The 19,853-nt window shown below is 36.2% G+C and overlaps 1 protein-coding gene across 2 annotated transcripts in view; it reads left to right on the top strand.

Moving 5' to 3' along the window:
* The window catches only part of PIK3CB (phosphatidylinositol-4,5-bisphosphate 3-kinase catalytic subunit beta), a 138,140-nt gene that overhangs the window by 51,641 nt on the left and 66,646 nt on the right, over positions 1–19,853 (top strand). For both annotated transcript variants that reach the window (XM_045539229.1, XM_045539228.1), the window contains exons 6-8: positions 2,604–2,783; positions 5,654–5,824; positions 7,060–7,137. In XM_045539229.1, the coding sequence (XP_045395185.1) occupies positions 2,604–2,783; positions 5,654–5,824; positions 7,060–7,137 (429 nt within the window). The remainder of the gene's footprint in view (positions 1–2,603; positions 2,784–5,653; positions 5,825–7,059; positions 7,138–19,853) is intronic.

Here is a 19,853-nt window from a genome sequence, read left to right as displayed (position 1 = left end):
GGTGAAATAGGGGAGTTTACTGTTGAAAAGTGATTAGAATTCAATTTGAAAACACTGGATCAAAATAAATTGCCCATCTAGGTCAGTCTGAATTTCATTACAGGTGGGTCAGATCCCAAATGGATGCACAAATGTTAATGTAATCATTCTTGTAACAAAGTATGTGTGAAAGGAAGTGTTTTGAACATAGGAGAGAGATGGAGATATGGTAAAATCTTACTAGATTCCAGGCAGTCATAGAATTTAAAGTTGAAAGGAGTTTAGAGATCCTTTAGTTGTACTCTTTACATAATATAATAATTATTTTTTTAGTCCCTCATATCTTGTGTCTTTGCCTACATAAATCAAGTGCTAGGGGGAGTGCTCTTCTTCCTGAAGCAGCATGTTTAAGCTGTAGGCAAACACACATTTCAATTTGGAATTTAAAAAATTTTAAATTCAAGCCCGCCTTCTATGACTTCTGCCCATCTCGATACAGTTTTCTATATAGTTCTGGACAAGTATCAATGCAATCTTCTCTTCCTTGTACATGCCAGATATTCAGATAGTTGAAACATAGCAATTATGTATCTCCCTAGTCTCCTTTTCTTTAGGTTAAACATTTCCTCAAGGGTTAAACCAACAATTTCTAGACTTTTGGTTGTATATAGACCAGTAAAATTAAGTTATTTAAAAAAATGTGTTAAGTCCCATAGAATTTATAGGTTTTTATTTGACTATATAAGAACATTAAAAAAAATCACAAACCGTAATTTTTTACCAGTAGTTTTTAATAAATTAATAAACACTTTACCACCAAAAAATAAGAATTTCGCAATCTCAGAGTAAGACTGCTGGCATCATACTCCATTATATATGCATTCTTCCTTTTCCCATCCCACTTCTATAAAGTTCCCATTTGGACACTTCACTATCAGCAGAGTATGACCAACACTGGTCCATGCAAAGCAGCTTGTGAGGAACACTAAACTAAAAATGAGATTAAATGTGACAAGGTGTCTATTTGGGTTAAAAAATGATTTTCTGGGATTGGTAGGGGGAAAGCTAGCCAGGAATTTGTGAAAAACTTCAGAAATTTTAGATGTCCACATAGTTAGTATTAGCCAGGCTTATGACATGGCTTTTAAGAAGCAAGTTTAAACACAATCAGACCTATTGTATCTGAATTTTATAGAACAATGCTCTCAGCAAGTCAATTCACAGATATATTATTGTTAATTCTAGGGATCACAGTTTCACAGGGGATAGAGTGAAGGTAATGGATTGGAAACCATTAGGATATGAGATCATTAGTATCTTATTGGGAAGTGAGATGGAGAAGGAAAGGGGAGGAGTCATGGGACTTCTCAGAATGATTCCTAGCATTCTAACTTGTGTGCTTTAATGCATATGTTATTGTCTTAGTCTGTTTGTGCTGCTGTAACAGAATACTATAGATTGGGTGGCTTACAAACAATAGAAATTTATTACTCACAGTTCTGGAAGCTCGGAAGTCCAAGATCAGGGTGGCAACAGATTCCATGTGTGATGAGGTTCTGCTTCCTGGTATGTAGATGGCTATGTTCTTGCTGTATCCTTATGTGGCAGAAGAGGAGAGGGAGTTCTCTGGAGTCTCATATAAAGGCACCAATCGCATTCATGAGGGTTCTGCCTTCACTACCTAATCACATCCCAAACTCCCTACTTCCAAATGCCATTGGAGATTAGGTTTCTACATATGAATTTGGAGGAGACACAAACATTCAGTCTATAGCAGGGCACCAACTCATAGAAAATATGAAGAATAAGTAAAAATAATGGAGAAAATAGATGTGAAATACTAAGTTAAGGTTCAAAAAGTTTGAATTTAAGGTACTTTGTGGAAAAGGGAGGTGGTTTAAATTAATTTAATGGAAAATTTGCAAAATTGATGTCAAGTCTGTATACAGAATTTTCTAGCAATCAGTTGCCCAGAGTAGCAGTTGGCTGCTTTGTGTGATAAGGAGTTTCTCATATCTTCGGAATATGATCATATGGTGGCAGATTACCTCGCTAGATTACAAGGGGATTCGGGTGTTATCTGTACCACTGGGTTTTATGATGAACAGATTTGGTAATGTCCTATCTCAACTATATCTTCATTTTTTATTGATTAAAATTTCTGTATATTTCCGTTTTCATGTCTGTAAAATTGGGCACAATTCATTAAATTATGGTTTAATTGGTATAAAGTATGAATCTCTTTTTACTGGTGGTAAAAATGTATTTTTTAAAAATGTAGACTAAATTTGAATAGCTATAGGTTATGTGACTTTTTAAAGAAAGCTGTTCACTGGAAAATGCATGTGATATACTACCTGATGGTAACATTAATTAAATATTAATCTTACCTGTGGGCGATAACGGCACTATGAATATAGTAAGATGACTTTAAAATTATCAGAAATTTTAACGAATTTTATATGGACACAGAATATAGAAAAATGTTCTGGAATATAAAATGTAAAGGGATGTATATATGTTAATATGTACATTTGTACACATTATTACATAATCATCGTAACTGATTTTTTAGCACAAATATAAACTTTGCTATTTTTTTCTGCCCCCCTCTCCCGTTTTAGGATGTGTTTAGCTTTCACGTATCTCCTAACATGAATCCTATCAAAATAAATGAATTGGCAATACAGAAACGTTTGACTGTTCATGGAAAGGAAGATGAAGCTAGCCCCTATGATTATGTATTGCAAGTCAGTGGAAGAGTTGAATATGTATTTGGCGATCACCCGCTAATTCAGTTCCAGGTATGTGTATTAACTGTCTGTTTACTAGAAAATTATATGGGTATGCATTTTTTTATTTCCAATTAAAAAAAAAGGCATGCCCATGGTGGAACATTTGGAACCTACAGAAAATTATACAGAATTTAGTAGTAAATATCCATAATCATACTTACTCTGAAATAATCATTGTTAACATTTTGGCATGTTTTTGTCATTTCTTTTTGCAGTTGTACATATTTTTAGCATAATGATTATACACACAAATATGTGTGTTTGCATTCTGCTTTTTTTCTTGAGTGTTTCAGTTAATGTTATAATTATTTTCCTGTAGTGTGAATTCTTACCACAATTTGTTAGAGCTGCCTACTATTTTGTTAAATAAATATATGGTTTAAGTATGAGATTTTCTAGGGGAAGTAAAATATCAAAAAAAGTTGACTAAGTGGTCATTCATTGAATTGTATAAATACTTATATGTGGTTTTCAGTTAGTTACATAAAGTAATATTTTAAATTTTCGTTATGAATTAGAAAACTTTTCAATTTCAGTCTTTAATATTTACGTGCATAATCTCCCTTGCCCCTTTTTTGTTATTTACATGTATGATAGGAATTTTGTAAGCCATTAAGTCTGACTACTCTCAAAAGCTTTTCTTAGTCTTTAAGATATTTATTTATTTTCATTTAACTATGAATTTTTTTTTTTTTGGAGACAGAGTCTCACTCTGTTGCCCGGGCCAGAGTGCCGTGGCATCAGCCTAGCTCACAGCAACCTCAAACTCCTGGGCTCAAGCAATCCTACCGCCTCAGCCTCCTGAGTAGCTGGGACTACAGGCATGCGCCACCATGCCCGGCTAATTTTTTTTTTCTATGTATTTTTAGTTGTCCAGCTAATTTCTTTCAATTTTTTTTTTAATAGAGATGGGGTCTCACTCTTGCTTAGGCTGGTCTCGAACTCCTGAGTTCAAACAATATGCCTGCCTAAGTACTCCCAGAGTGCTTAGGATTACAGGCGTGAGCCACCGCGCCTGGCCTAATTATGAATTTTTTGAGTATGTGCTTTATGCATGGCACTGAATTGCCTTAGATTATTTTTGGAATAAAGTAGAGTTTAAATATACGTACAGTGCAACAGCTCTTTCCCCACAAAGTATTTATTCTGTTTAAACGATAGGTCCTTGGCTTTGCCTTCAAAGAATTTTGAAGCTATTTTTGTTGAAATTATATTTAGAGACTAAAAAGTAGTCATTATATAAGGAATATTAGGAGAAATGCCAAATTGCTGGTCAATAGTAACAGGATTTTAATCCTGTGGTTTGGGGATGTTATTGTTTTAATGTATTTTTTTTAAACGAGAGGGATACATGCATGTCAAGTATAAAGTGATGTCTGTTTGAGAATAAGGAGCTGTGACTTATTAGCAGGTGTAATGGGATTTTACACCTCTTTTCAGGTTTCTGATGTGACCCTTAATTTTTGTGCCTTACTAGATAGAAGGCCTAGGAGCAGTTACAACTTGTATGCACAGCTTTGAGAGCCTGTGGTATTCTGACAGTAAGCAGTTGAACTCTGGCCCATAAAAAGGAAGATGAAAAGTACATTGTGGTCAACATAGAAGTACTGACTTCTCTTCATATTCTGCCATCATTTGAGTAGCCTTGTTTTGTAATTTAACATTTCTTTTTACCTTAGTAAGAGAAATGTATATTTTACCAGCAGTTACCATTTTTTGTTAATACAAAGAAATACAAAAAAGAGAAAATATATAATGTAGGCAAAGGAATGTGAGGGAAATGGATCTTTCATAGTGAAAAATTTTTGAGTGAATATATTTATCGTAATATCATATAACTCCCACTGTGAGGCCAATCTGGAAATGTTTTTTTATTTGAAAAATTTATTTTTAATGGTTCTGAATTGAATTACAATACATTGAATCACACTTTGGATCTATATAGGAAATTTATTCTTCTGAGAAATACATTGGATTCCTCTTCAGTTTGTTAGGAATCTTTGATAATATGAATAATCACCCCTTTTCTTATATGCCTCTAGACAGCCATCCTGGTTTCATGGAAATAAAGCAGAACATTATCCTGGGATGGCCAGTAGGTTTTTGCTGGGGAGACGGTTGCTAACACTTGCCTAGAGCTCTGTCCTGTAAAGGGGCCACATCAGGGAGTTGTAGAAAAATGTGAATCTGACACATGTGAACCACATATTCATCTTTTCTGGCTGACTGGCTACATTATGACTTTGCTGTCAGAAAAGTGGATTAAATCCAGGTCTTTTCAGATACTAGGTGTATAATTTAACTCTTCTGGGTTTCATTTTTTTAATTTGTTAAATGAGGGGATAATCTTTCTTGCAGAGTGTTATGAAGGTGAGCTATAACTCACGAAACACGTGTGTCTAGGCTGGGTGCTGTGGCTAATGCCTATAATCCTAGCACTCTGGGAAGCCAAGACAGGAGGATTGCTTGAGCTCAGGAGTTCAAGACCAGCAAGAGTGAGATCTTATCTCTACTAAAAATAGAAAAATTAGCCAGGTGTCATGGCACGCACCTGTGGTCCCAGCTACTTGGGAGGCTGAGGCAGGAGGATCACTTGAGCCCAGGAGTTTGAAGTTCCAGTGAGCTATGATGACGCCACTGCATTCTGTCCAGGGTGACAGAGTGACATGTCTGTTTAGCTAAGTTCTTAAGTACTTAGGTGTTGAATTAATGGTAACTATTTTTTGTATTGTGATTTTAAATTCTCATATTCTTGATATTTACTTGTTTAAGATATACTTTCACAGCACATTTGTTATAGTGTTGTTCAGCTTAATTTTATTCTATAGATTTAAATGTTTGCATGGAAACTTATATCTTCCTCTTTCTTGCCACTGTAGTATATTCGGAATTGTGTAATAAACAGGACCCTGCCCCACTTTATGCTTGTGGAATGCTGCAAGATCAAGAAAATGTATGAACAGGAAATGATTGCCATAGAGGCCGCCATAAATCGAAAGTCATCTAACCTGCCTCTTCCTTTACCACCAAAGAAGACACGAATTATTTCTGTAAGCTTCATTTGTGAACCTTTGGTACCCCCAAAGCAAGTGCTTTTGTTAGGTAGTATGCTTCAGTCTCACACATATTTCCTTTGCTCACTTCTCCTTCTGTAAAACCCAATGCATATTTACCAAAAATCCATCATTATTTATTTTAAAGTAATAGCTAAAAAAGCTACTATTCTTTTTCCTTACTTAAGGTACAAATTAAATGTAAATGTGCCATTTATAGTTTTGGTGTTCTTTTGGTGCCAAAGAAAAATGCTGTCAAATTAGAGATTAGCCTTTAAACATAGGATTTCAATGAGCAGTTTGGGATGCTCTAGTAGAAAAGTTAGATATGCAGAAATAGTTGAATTACCAGTATAATTCATTTTTATCAGCTTAGCTGTGGTGGTGGTTTTGTTATAATTTGCCTGTCTTCTCAATATTGAATTCTTTTAGTATTAAATATGAATGAAAGGCACTATTTTTTCCAGAATGTAATATATTTATATAAAGCAAATACTAAGTTTTTCTTCATTTGAACAGTTAACATTTTTTAGTCAGTTACTCAATCTTTACAAATTGTATGTTTAACTGCGCCTTGATGTTACTTCTATATTAATGTAAATGGTCAACTCAATTTATACAAGGCTTTTAATGCTATTTATTGCTCCTTTTTATTTTAGTGATATCTCTTAGCAGTAGTGGAATAGTGCCTATGTTTTGCCATGGAAACAAAGTACTGAGGTTATAACGATTAATTTTATTTATTTATTTATTTATTTTTGAGACAGAGTCTCACTCTGTTGCCCATGCTAGAGTGCCATGGCATCAGCCCAGCTCACAGCAACCTCAAACTCCTGGGCTCAAGCAGTCCTTCTGCCTAAGCCTCCCAAGTAGCTGGGACTACAGGCATGTGCCGCCATGCCTGGCTAATTTTTTCTATGTATTTTTGGCTGTCCAGATCATTTCTTTATATTTTTTAGTAGAGACAGGGTCTCGCTCTTGCTCAGGCTGGTCTCAAACTCCTAACCTCGAGTGATCCTCCCGCCTCGGCCTCCCAGAATGCTAGGATTACAGTCGTGAGCCACCACGCCTGGCCACGATTAATTTTAATATATGTGACTTTCAGTTGTTAATTGAGAACTCTAGTTTCATAATTTTGTCAATAGACATGAGAACTAAGATGATTTCATTGCTAGCATAGAATATTCATTCCTTTCATTGAAATACTTTGTATTTATTTCATTCTTTTACAGCACGTTTGGGAAAATAACAACCCTTTCCAGATTGTCTTGGTTAAGGGAAATAAACTTAACACAGAAGAAACTGTAAAAGTGAGTACTAGCTAAGATTTGAAGTTGCCATGTGCTCCATTATTTGAATAACTTGCTGATGTGGTCAGTAATTCACATTGGAGATTAAATTTTATCCATACTGATAAATAACATGGGATAGAATATGGCAATTTATTATAAAACTTTGAGAATTGTTGTTTTAAATTATTCTTTGAATAATTAGAGATCTACTGGAAAGATTGACGTTAAGTATTATTTAGAAGAAATTATTTTGGATTCAGCAAGTAAAATTTAAGCCAAAACTATAGATCACATGTTTCTATGCAATCTTATTCTCCTTTCTCATCCTTGCTGAGAGCTGCACTCAGCCTCCTCTTTGTCTTTTTTTTTTCTTCTTTAAACTTGCTAAGCACAGAGAAAATGTAATCCCATTTCTTGAAAGAAGTTAGATGACTACATTATGGACCACAAGTTGTTAACATATGGGGATTTATTGTTCAATCCTATACAATTAAATAAAGACCTAACAAGGCATTTTGTCTCAAGGCATAAAGCATGCATTTTCCCTGTTTTGCTGGGTAGGAAATTAAGTGAATAGTTTTGTGATCCAAGAAAGATTCAGTAGTTTGAAATGTTTGTTGGAATGAGGATATATATTTAGGAGCCCCTTACCAAAAATTACCAATGGCTTGCTTTTGTATATGGACGTTAAAGATTTTGGGGGAGAGTAGAAAGAAAGGTGGTTACCAGTGGTCAGGGGTGGGGGAAATGGAGAGATAGAAGTCAAAGGGTACAAAGATACAACTATCTTGGATGAGTAAGTCTAGAGATCTAATGTACAACATGAGGACCGTAGTTAATAATGTGGTATTATTTACAGAAAATTTGCTAAAAGAGGAGATTTCAGGTACTGTTACCAAAAAAAGAAAAAAAAGGCAAGAAAGGTATCTGTGTGTGATGAAGGATATGTGAATTTATTTGTAGTAATTGCTTTATTATGTATATGTATATTAAAACATGTTGCATATGTTAAATATATATGATTAAAGAAAAGATTGTTTGGGTAGCTGTCATTAAAATAAATAAGGGCTTTGCTCTTACATTCTCAGCTGGATTTTTCTTTTTAATCAGTATGTTTATCACCAATTAGTGGTAATTCTGTTTTCTTCGTTTTTTTTTGAGACAGAGTCTCACTCTGTTGCCCGGGCTAGAGTGCCGTGGCGTCAGCCTAGCTCACAGCAACCTCAAACTTCTGGGCTCAAGCAATCCTTCTGCCTCAGCCTCCCGAGTAGCTGGGACTACAGGCATGCGCCACCATGCCCGGCTAATTTTTTCTATATATTTTTAGTTGGCCAGATCATTTCTTTTTATTTTTTTGGTAGAGACAGGGGTCTCGCTCTTGCTCAGGCTGGTCTCGAACTCCTGAGCTCAAACGGTCCACCCTCCTCGGCCTCCCAGAGTGCTGGGATTACAGGCGTGAACCACCGCGCCTGGCCTGTTTTTTTCTTTTAATTTAAACTTTCCTTATTAATTTTTTACAAATGTAAAAATATAACATGATTATTGCATGTTAAAGTTATTGCAAGTGAAAAAATGTAAACATGATTAAGAAAAAAGGTACTAGTCTTTTCTTCCCATCTCCTTACCATCATGAGGGATTCAAGCTCAACAAGCCTTGTGAGTGTCCTTTGTGTTTATACAAATATATAAACATGGTTTGGGGATCAAAGGAGTTTTGGTTGTGTTTATTTCTTTTATTTCTTGATGAGTTTGTTAGAGAAAAAAGGGATGGTACTTTATTATTCTATAACCTGATTTATTCACTTTATAATATATCTTGGACAGTCCTCTGGATTAGTATATGTTCAGTAGAGTTCCTTGGGGATTTCATTCTTAAAGGCAAAAATCACATATAGTCAAATCTACCTTCAGGTCATATGGGATATAATGTATACATTATACATTATATACATGGATAGGTTTTGTTCAGTGATTTGTATGTATAGATGTATAATTTACATAGTAACAAATGGAAATTCCTACTTATTCTTTTAAATTGCAGGCCATCATGTTTATCTTCTATAGATAATTTTTCAGATCTTTAATTTTCTTGTAGTTGGTATTTCTCTATAGCCCTTTATTATTTAATTTTTTCCAGAAGAATATCAAAGAAACCTTTACACATGCTCTATTTTTCTCAGGCATTATACTTCATTTCTAACCAATATTAGGGAAGGTAATCTCCTTTACTTGGTCTACTGATTTAAACGTTAATTACGCCAACGGCAGCTCACAGTAGCTCGTCTGTAGTCTCGGTGGCACCGGTCCACCTTCTGGGCTCAAGCCAGCCTCCTGCTTCAGCCTCCCAAGTAGCTGGGACCACAGGCATATGCCGCCATGCCCCACTAATTTTTCTATTTTTTGTAGAGATGGGTAAAATTTATTTTTTTTCCAGTGGATATATAAGTAGTCAGATTTTCTGTTTCTTTTGTGTCAGTTTTGGTAATTTTTGTCTTTCAGATAATTGTTTTAAGTTGTTAAGTTTACTGGCATAAAGTTCATGATAGCCCCTTACATTAGTTTTCTATTGCTATGTATCAAGTTACCACAAATGTAGCAGCTTAAAACAACACTTATGTGTTAGTTTACCAGGCATGTAGTTCCTAGGTTCTCTGCTTATGGTCTTAACAAGGCTGAAATCCAGGTGTTAATTTCACCTGGATTTCAGTAAGGGCTGCATTATTTTCTGAAGGTTCTGGGGAAGAATCTGCTTCCAAGCTGATTCAAATTGTTGGCCAAGTTCTTTTCATTGCAGTTGTAGGACTGAATTCTCCATTTCCTTGATGGCTGTTGGCTGAGAGCTGCTATCTGTTACAGAGGCTTCTCTCAGATCCTTGCCCTGTGGCCTTATCTTTAAATCCAGAATTGAAGACTTTCTCAAGCACTGAATCTTCTCATGCTTTGAATCTTTCACCAAGAAGAGTCCAGTCCCTTTTAAGGGTTTACCAAATAGGTAAGGCTCACTGAGGATTATCTCCCTTCCTTTAAACCAACTATATCATATACTACAACCTAATCACTAGAGTCTGATCTGTCATATTTACAGTCTCAGAGATCATATAGGGCACATGACTCCTTAGGAGGTCTGTAATGAAAATATCAGATGTTCAGTGATGATTCAGGTATCTACCTAGCAGACAATTCAATGTCTTCCAGCTTTGTGAGAGTGCTTGGAATTCTGTAGCACATGGCTTCCTGGTCAGGCTTTCCCAGGCTTGTGGTATTTCATCTTTCATGTATACATCTTAATATTTAGTAGAATCCTGAACTCTATGTTGCCCAAAATCTAGAAGATGGCTAGTTCAGACAGAGAGATCCTAAGGAGAAGTTGTCTATTTATAGCTCTCGACGAGGGTTCTTCTAAATATGTCTGAGAGAATACAAATTTCACTCTTTTTTCCCTCACTTTTTTATTTCTTTTTTTTGTCTTTGTTCTCATTTGCGCTAGTCTCTAAGCAGTTCTGCTGCTTATAGCAGCAACAGTGGTAGCAGGGGCAGTGGCAGGAGCATAAAATTCAGAGAGTTAAATCTTCCTCTCCGGTTAGAGGAGTCGGAATCCCAAGAGAATGGAGTCAATCCTCATTGACTTTTTTTCTCTCTGTTCTTCCAGTGTTTGACATAGTTGCAGGAAGTACGATTGAATAAAGCATCAGCTTTCTGGGTGGGCGAAGTAAAGGGGAGCCCTAGGCTACCAAAGAATACTTGGAAGCATGCATAGTGGGAGAAGGTTGGGAAAACAACCTCTCAAAGTTATTTATACTTACAAGCTTATTCCTGAGCTGTACATATGAGGATCTACCCTAAACAGCCTGCATACTTTGGGAACTGAACTGTGGCATAAACCACTACCCAAGTCTCAGACTGGTTAATGTGTAGTGCATACATAGGACAGATGCAAATAGTCCAGCAAAGGATTTGAAAACTTAACTGGTATTGGAACAATAGCTCACAGAAGTCTCGTTGAAACTGGCAACTTAAACCTAACTATTGTTCCCTAAAACAAAACTGTCAACATTCTCTATAGGATATAAACCAGGCCTGTTGTCTCATAATGTAACAGTCAAAATATCTGCAATACAATTCAAAATTACTTAACATATAAAGAATGAGGAAAATCTCAAGTGGTATGGACAATGATAGTCAGTAAATGTTAGTGTTGAGGTGACACAGATGTTGACATTATCTTAAAGACATTAAGCAGTTATAAAACTGCTCTAACAACTAAGGGCAAATACAACAGGAATGGAAAGGGAGAAAATCTCAGCCAAGCAATAGAAGGTATAAGGAGACATCAAATAGAAAATTTAGAACTGAAAAATATAATAACAGAAATTTTAAAATTGTCTGAATAGTCTCTCTCTTTTTTTTTTTTTTTTTTGAGACAGAGTCTCACTCTGTTGCCTGGCTAGACTGCCATGGCATCAGCCTAACTCAAAGCAACCTCAAACTCCTGGGCTCAAGTGATCCTCCTGCCTCAGTCTCCCGAGTAGCTGGGACTACAGGCTCATGCCACCATGCCTGGCTATCTGAATAGTCTCAATAGCAGAATGGTGATGAGAAAGGAAAGGCTCAGTCAACTTAAAGATTAATCAATAAATATTTTCCAATTTGAACATCAGAGAGAAAAATTTTTGGTGGAAAAGTTCTATAGAGCCCCAGGAACCTGTGGGATAATACTAGAAGGTCTAACATATGTGTAATCTGATTTTTAGAAAGAGAAGAGACAGAGTATAATTTAGAAAAACTATTTAAGGAAATAGTCACAGGAAACTTTGCAAAGCTGGCAAAAGATGGAAACATACAAATTGAAGCAGCCCAGTGTTCCCCAATCAGGAGAAACCCAGAGAAGTACAAACCTAGTCATATCCTGTATCACATGTTATTAGTCATACATCTTGGTATCTCATAGTGTAGTTATATGTGTCTTAGAACCTCCAGTCTATTAATATATATATAACCTGAGAAAACAATATTTTAATCTTTTTATCCTATTTCAGTGCCTGGAACACTAAATAAATATTTGTGCAATGAAGGAATGTATTTTAACATAACCATCTCTAAAGTTCACACAGTATTCCTCTCATAAGCCAGACCAAATCTACCTCTTTACAAATTGTGACATAATAAATTAATATACATTTGATCTCTGCCCCTGGTTCCCTGCTCAGAGCTCCTAAAACTCTTATAATTTCCTGAGTGGTAGGAGTGCCTTTTTTTCCTCCCCCTTTTTTTTTTTTAACATTTTTATAATCGACACATAATAATCACACATACCTAAGGAGTACATCATGATGTTGTGATAGTTATAATGTATAGTGATCAGGTCAGTTAGCATATTAGTCATCTCAAACATTTATCATCTTCGTGTTGGGAACATTCAATATCCTCCTTCTAGCTATTTGAAATTATATAATATATTATTGTTAGCTTAAGTCAGCCTATAGTGCTGTAGAACTGCAGTCCCCAACCCCTGGGCCATGGACCTGTACCAGACCTATACTGGTCTGTGGCTGTTAGGAACTGAGCCGCATGGCAGAAGGTGAGCGGCATGAGGGGAGCGGCACAAACCAGCTAAGCTTCATCTGTATTTACAGCTGCTCTCCATTGCTTGCATCACCGCATAAGCTCCACTTCCTGTCAGATCAGCAGGGGCATTAGATTCTCATAGGAGTGTGAACCCTATTGTAAACTGTGCTTGTGAGGGATCTACCTGGTATGCTCTTTGTGAGAATCTGTTGCCTGATGATCTGAGGTGGAGCTGACGCAGTGATGCTGTCACTGGGGGGCAGCTGCAAATACAGATTATTATTAGCAGAGAGGTTTGACTGCACAATAAATGTAATGCGCTTGAATCATCCCGAAACCACCCCCTGACCCCTGCATCCATGGAAACATTGTCTTCCATGAAACTGGTCCCTGGTGCCAAAAAGGTTGGGGACCATTGCTAGAGCACTGTATCTTACTCTTCCTATCTAGCCATAATTTTCTGTGCTTTAACAAATCACTCCCTATCTGCCCCCAACCTTTCCCTTCCTTTAGTGTCTTGTATTGTAAGTACATATTACTTTTATGAGATCAGCTTTTTTTTTTTTTTTTTTTTAATGTTTCCACATGTAAGTGAAAACATGCAGTGTTTAACTTTCTGTTCCTGGCTTATTTCACTTACCATAATGTTCTCCAGTTCCATCTGTGTTGCTGCGAATGACAGTATTTTATTCTTTTTTATGGCTAAATAGTATTCCATTCTGTACATATACCACATTTTCTTTATCTGTTCATCTGTTGTTGGACACCTAGGTTGATTCCTTATCTTGGCTGTTTTACTGCAGTGAACATGGGGGTGCAGTTGTCTTTTTGATACAATGATTTCCTTTCCTGCAGATAAATGGAATCTGGGTTTATAGTGGGATTACTGGGTCATATTGGTAGTTCCATTTGTATTTTTTTGAGGAACCTCCATACTGTTCTCCGTAGTGGCTGAATTAGTTTACATTCTCACAAATAGTGTCTAAGAGTTCCTTTTTTCCACATCCTCGTCAGCATTTGTTATTTTTTGTCTTTATGACAATAGCCATCCTAATTGGGGTGCAATGATAGCTCACTGTTTTGGTTTTCATTTCCTTGATGATTAGTGACGTTGAGCATTTTTCATGTATTTCTTGGCCACTTGTATGTTATCTTTTGAGAAATGTCTGTTCAGATCACTTGCCAGTTTTTAAAATTGGATTGTTTGCTGTTGATGTTTGGGTTTCTTGTATATTCTGGATATTAATTCCCTGTTGGATGAATAGTTTGCAAATATTGTCTTCCATTCTGTAGGTTGTCTTTTCACTCTGTTGATTGTTTCCTTTGCTATGCAGAAGCCTTTTAGTTTGATTTAATACCATTTGTTCACATAAGCTTTTCTTACCTGTGCTTTTGAGGTTTTATTCATAAAATCCTTTCCTAGACTAATGGCCTAAAGCATTTCCCTATTTTCTTCTAGTAGTTTTATAGTTTAGGGCCTTATATTTAGGTCTTTGATCACTATTGAGTTGATTTTTGTATAGGTTGGGAGGTGGAGATCTATTTTCATTCTTCTGCACATGAATATACAGTTTTCCCAGCACCATTTATTGAAGAGACTGCCCGATGTAGATTCTTGGTGCCTATATCAAAAATCAAGTGGCTGTAGATATGTCAGTTTCTGGGTTCTCTATTCTGTTCCATTGGTCTATGTTTCTGTTTTTACGCCATTACTGTGCTGTTTTGGCTACTACAGATTTGTGGTATATTTTCAAGTCTGATAGTATGATGCCTGCAGCTTTGTTATTGCTCAGGATTGCTTTGTCTATTAGGAGTCTTTTTTGGTTCCATACAAATTTCAGGATTTTTTTCCCCCTAATTCTGTGAAGGATGGCATTGGTATTTTGATAGGGATTGTATTGAATTTGAAATTGGCTTGGATAGTAGAGTCATTTTAATATTAATTCTTCTGGTCCATGAGCATGGGGTCTTTTTCCATTTGTTTGTATCCTCTTTAATTTCTTTGTAGTTTACCTTGTAGAGGTCTTTCATCTCCTTTGTTAAATTTATTCCTAGGTATTTTTAATTTTCTATACCTATATAAATAGGACTGCCTAAATTTCTTTTTTAGCTAGTTCCTTATTTGTATATAGAAAAGATACTGATTTTTGTATGTTGATTTTTGTGCCCTGCAACTTTACTGAATTTATTAGTTCTAAGAGTTTTTTGGTAGTCTTTAGGTTTTGCTATATACATGATCATGTGGTCTGCAAACAGGGACAATTTGACTTCTTCCTTTCCACTTGGGATGGCCTTTATTTCTTTCTCTTGCCTAATTGCTCTGGCTAAATGGAACATCTTTTATTATGATATTTGATCTAGTCCCCAGTTCCTGACACTAGAGCTTCTAAGACCCATGGAATCTTGGTAAGACAGGAGTGTCTTTGTATGTTAATGAGATGACTGGAGAATCTGCAGATAGCTCCTGGATGGGGCCTGGTTGCCAGGGATACCAGCCTTATGCAAGAAGGTTGGAACTTTCACCCCACCCACAACTTTTGGGGCAGGGAGGGAGGTTAAAGATTGACTTAATAACCAGTGGCTAATGATTCAGTCAACTCCACCTGCTTAACTAACCGCCATCAAAAACCCTAAATGATACGGTTTGCACAGCTTCTGGGGTAGTGAATGTATTACCTCAATTCCATGGAGACAGAAGCTTATGTGTTTGGGACCCTTCTGGACCTCACACCATATACATTTTCATCTGGCTGATCATTTATATCTTTTTTGATAAACTGGTTAATGTGTTTCCCTGAGTTTTGTGAGCTGTTAGAGCAAATAATTGAAGCCAAGGAGGACATTGTGGGAACCCACCACTGATCAGAAGTACAGGTGACAACCTGGGACTTGCGATTGGCATCTAAAGTAGAGGTCAGTCTTGTGTAACTAAGCCTTTAACCTGTGGGGGTCTGTGCTAAATCCCTGTAGTTAGTGTCAGAAGTGAATTGTAGAACATTCAGTTGGTGCCCAGAGAGTTGGAGAATTGGTTGGTGTGGGAAAAACCTTCACAAATTTGATATCTAAACTGTGTGAGTATAGAAGAAACAGGTTTTCCCTTTATAAAGTATCAAGGATGCAACGTGGTACACTTCATAAAAACATGGAAATTCCCACATATTCATGCAGCTGATCTTTTTTTGTGTCTAATATCTGAAAGCAAAAAATGTAGTGGATTTTGGCCATAGTGTTTAACAAGGTGTTAATGTGAAACCAATTCATATCTTGTCCAACACAGAACATTTTTAACTGGTGAGTACAGGAATGCAGTCTGTCTGTTGGCTTAGCACCTCTCTGCTATACTAAAGTTCTAGGGCTTGCAGAAAAAAATGTCACTTTAGAAGTTTACTTAAGTTGGATAATAAAACATGTGACTGTATAAAGCATGGTAGTACTTTAAAATTTTTCAGAAGACTGAAGGTGACTCAGACTAAGCATCAGGAAATTGTACAATTTTTATTTCATGTGGTATAGGTTTAGAGAATGGATTTTCTTACTACTTTTTCTGAAAACAAAGCTGATAGAGAAATGGAGGGGGAGGTATTGTTTGTTGAAATAGGGGCCTTAATGGTGGCAAGGAAGTTTTCCTGTGTGAGTATTGGAGTAAGTTGGAAGGGGGGAGGTAGTTGGAGAGTGAAGTGAAATGTAAGAATTAGTGATTTGGAGGTGCTAGGGTGTGGTGAAGTCAAATTCGGATGTGATCATTGTGTGGTTGAGGGGAAGAATAGGAAGTACCCAGTGGAGATTTTTGTGTGTGTGTGTGACAGAGTCTCACTCTGTTGCCCAGGCTAGAGTGCCATGGTGTCATCCTAGCTCACAGCAGCCTCAAACTCCTGGGCTCAAGTGATCCTTCTGCCTCAGCCTCCCATGTAGCTGGGACTACAGGCATGCGCCACCACGCCCAGTAAATTTTTTCTATATATTTGTAGTTGTCCGGCTAATTTCTTTCTATTTTCAGTAGACATGGGGACTTGCTCTTGCTCAGGCTGGTCTCGAACTCCTGAGCTCAAACAATCTGCCCCCCTCGGCCTCCCAGAGTGCTAGTAGGATTATAGGCGTGAGCCACCACGCCTGGTTTATAGAACCACTTTTATCAGTTAATTTTAGTGCTTTCCAGAGTGAATTGGGAGTTTATGTGAATTTAGCTTACATGAATGGAACAGAATGTTGAGTATATGTCATGCAGAATGTTTGGAAATGTGTTTAAAGCTGTGAAATTAATCATTTCTTCAGCCTTGAAAGACTTCTGTAGAGATGATACAGACTTTGATGGTGGGGCAGTTTCTTCATTACTTACGAGAAAATAATTGTTCTATGTTTCTTATAGGCAACTAAAATTTTATTTAGAGACTAAAGTAATTAGAAATATGAGAAATGTGGGTTAATATGCCTTCTCTTATTCTAATTCTACCTAGTGATCTACCTTGCCTATTAAAAATATTGTGCTAGGGGCTGGTGCAGTAGTTGATGCCTGTAATCCCAATAGTTTGAGAAGCTGAGTCTGGAGGATTGCTTGAGACCATGGGTTCGAGACCAGCCTATGTACAAAGTGAGGCCCTATCTCTACAAAAAAAAAAAAAACAAACCAAAAAGCCAGGCATGGTGGCATCTCTTTGGGTGGCTGAAGCAGGAGAATCACCTGAACCCAGGCTGCAGGAGGCTATGATTGCGCTATGGCACTCCTGCCTGGGCAACAGAGCAAGACCCTATCTCTTAAAAAAAAAATACTGTATTACTGTCAGTTTCTCATAATTTTGATATTTTGAGTATAGCATATAAGGTAGATATAAAAGTTTCTTGCAAGTATGGTTGTTTAAGTCCTCCTTTGTAATTTTCCTTAGTTCATAGTCTTTACAAATTAAAAATGAAAGCCCCCAGACTTTTCAACTAATTTCTGGGAACACAGGTAAATTTCATTTAAACTAGGTTACAGATGTGGACTTAAAGATTCCTTGAGGGTATGGCTACTTAATCCTGAAACTGCCTATTTAAAGACAGAGCAAAAAACCGGAATTGTTTTTAAAAATAATGCCAAAAAAAATCATTTCTATTTTCATTCATGCTTTCATTACAACTAGTGAGTTTTAGATTGGCTATGAGTATACTGTTGTTATGTTTGTATATAGGGTCTTAAATTTTGAGCATCCAGCCATTTAATGATATTTTCTAGAATATTAATTTAAAAATATTTAAAGATAACATTATAAAATAAAATCAAAGGTCCTTTAAGGGAACAAGTCACCAAAATTCCTGCCATCCAGTTTAAACTACTTTTATTTGTGTTCTTTTCTTCACACAGTTACAATGTGAACATGCTTTTAATAATATTTTGTGTTATTCCATTTTTCATTTGAGGCCACATCATAAATCTATGTTCCCTTTATATACAGTGTTAGACTTCATGAGGGATTGAAAGTAAGAGACATAGAGGTGACTGAGTAGATGCTGGTGCCATTTTCCCTGTGGTAGAGAACATAGGAGATTATGGTTAGTTAATTTCTAAGTAAGATTTTTGTTTGAATTTGATATGGGAAAGACTTACACAGGTCTATAGCCTGCTGGAGAGTGAGATTTTTCCAATGCAGAGGAGCAAAGGAGCAAGGTATATGTACTTGGGGAGCTGGAGCAAGATGGAACTAAGGAAACTTGAATAGAGGGTTTGCTACAAGTGTTTTTAGTATCCTTTGTAACCTTTATCACTTTAATCTTTACTGTGTCATAATAATCAGTGTTTAGAGTAAGCAATTTTCTTAAAATTTTTTAAAGAAAAATTTCAAACATAAATTATGTAGAGAGAATAGTACAATGAACCTCTATGAACCTGTCACCCAGCTTCAACAGTTATTCTGATAGCTTTTTAATAATTTTTCTTTAGCTTTTAATCACTTAAAAATACTTAATGTTTTATTCCATCTGTGTTTATTTTGCTGGAATTAGGTAAAATGAATACTGTTTTATTAAGTAAGCCACCCTTTCCCTGTTGTGTTATGATGTGTCTGGCCTGTTAACCTATAGTTTTATTTATGCCAGTATAATGTAGTTTTAATTATTTTAATAGGTTTTAAACTCATATAATTATAAAAATATTATAAATACATAAAAATTTCTGGTAATATCAATATTTAAAATTTGATATTACTGTTTAATATGTTTTAATATCTATAGATGAAGTATGGGGATATTCTTGGATATTGATCTTTTCAAAATTGGGATAGTAACTCTTAAGTCAAAATGGCTTTTATTGATAAGCTTTTTTAAAAAATGAAAGACAAGAAAATTCTACACATATATTCATTTATTCATTAAATATTTGTTGAGTAGTACTGTATGCTAGTGTCATATCTGAATAAATTGGTATAAAAACTTTTGACTTTAAAAGTATATTATTAGGTAAATCTCTGTTTCACTACTGCTTTGTTTTAGTTTTACTTTGCCACTCACTTTTAAATTGGAGATAATTGGCCGGGCGCGGTGGCTCACGCCTGTAATCCTAGCTCTGGGAGGCCGAGGCGAGTGGATCGCTCGAGGTCAGGAGTTCGAGACCAGCCTGAGCAAGAGTGAGACCTCGTCTCTACTAAAAATAGAAAGAAATTATCTGGCCAACTAAAAATATATATACAAAAAAATTAGCCGGGCATGGTGGCTCATGCCTGTAGTCCCAGCTACTCGGGAGGCTGAGGCAGTAGGATCACTTAAGCCCAGGAGTTTGAGGTTGCTGTGAGCTAGGCTGATGCCACGGCACTCACTCTAGCCCGGGTAACAAAGTGAGACTCTGTCTCAAAAAAAAAAAAAAAAAACATAAATAAATAAATAAATAAATTGGAGATAATTAGGTCATATCTTCTTTTAAAAACTATACAATGACTGAATAAACTTTTCTAGGACATTTTATATATACCCAGCACCACTCCTGACCTGGGCCTTTAATAAAAAATGAAGGAGAGTGATGTGTAGGATAATTATAGATATGAATAGAATATCTTTAGTTGGCTCTTGACTTACAATGACAAACTCATAAGTTATTTAGAAATAGAAACTTTGGAGCCTACTCATTCATCCGTTCTTTCCCAGCTATACAGAAGAGTAACACAAGGCTCCAAGTAAGTGAAGTCACTGGAAGTCAGCATATG

The sequence above is a fragment of the Lemur catta genome, chromosome 1 (assembly GCF_020740605.2).
Source record: "Lemur catta isolate mLemCat1 chromosome 1, mLemCat1.pri, whole genome shotgun sequence".
Lineage (NCBI taxonomy): Eukaryota > Metazoa > Chordata > Mammalia > Primates > Lemuridae > Lemur > Lemur catta.
Note: the sequence above shows the minus strand (reverse complement) of the source record. Positions and strands in the feature narration are given on the sequence as shown.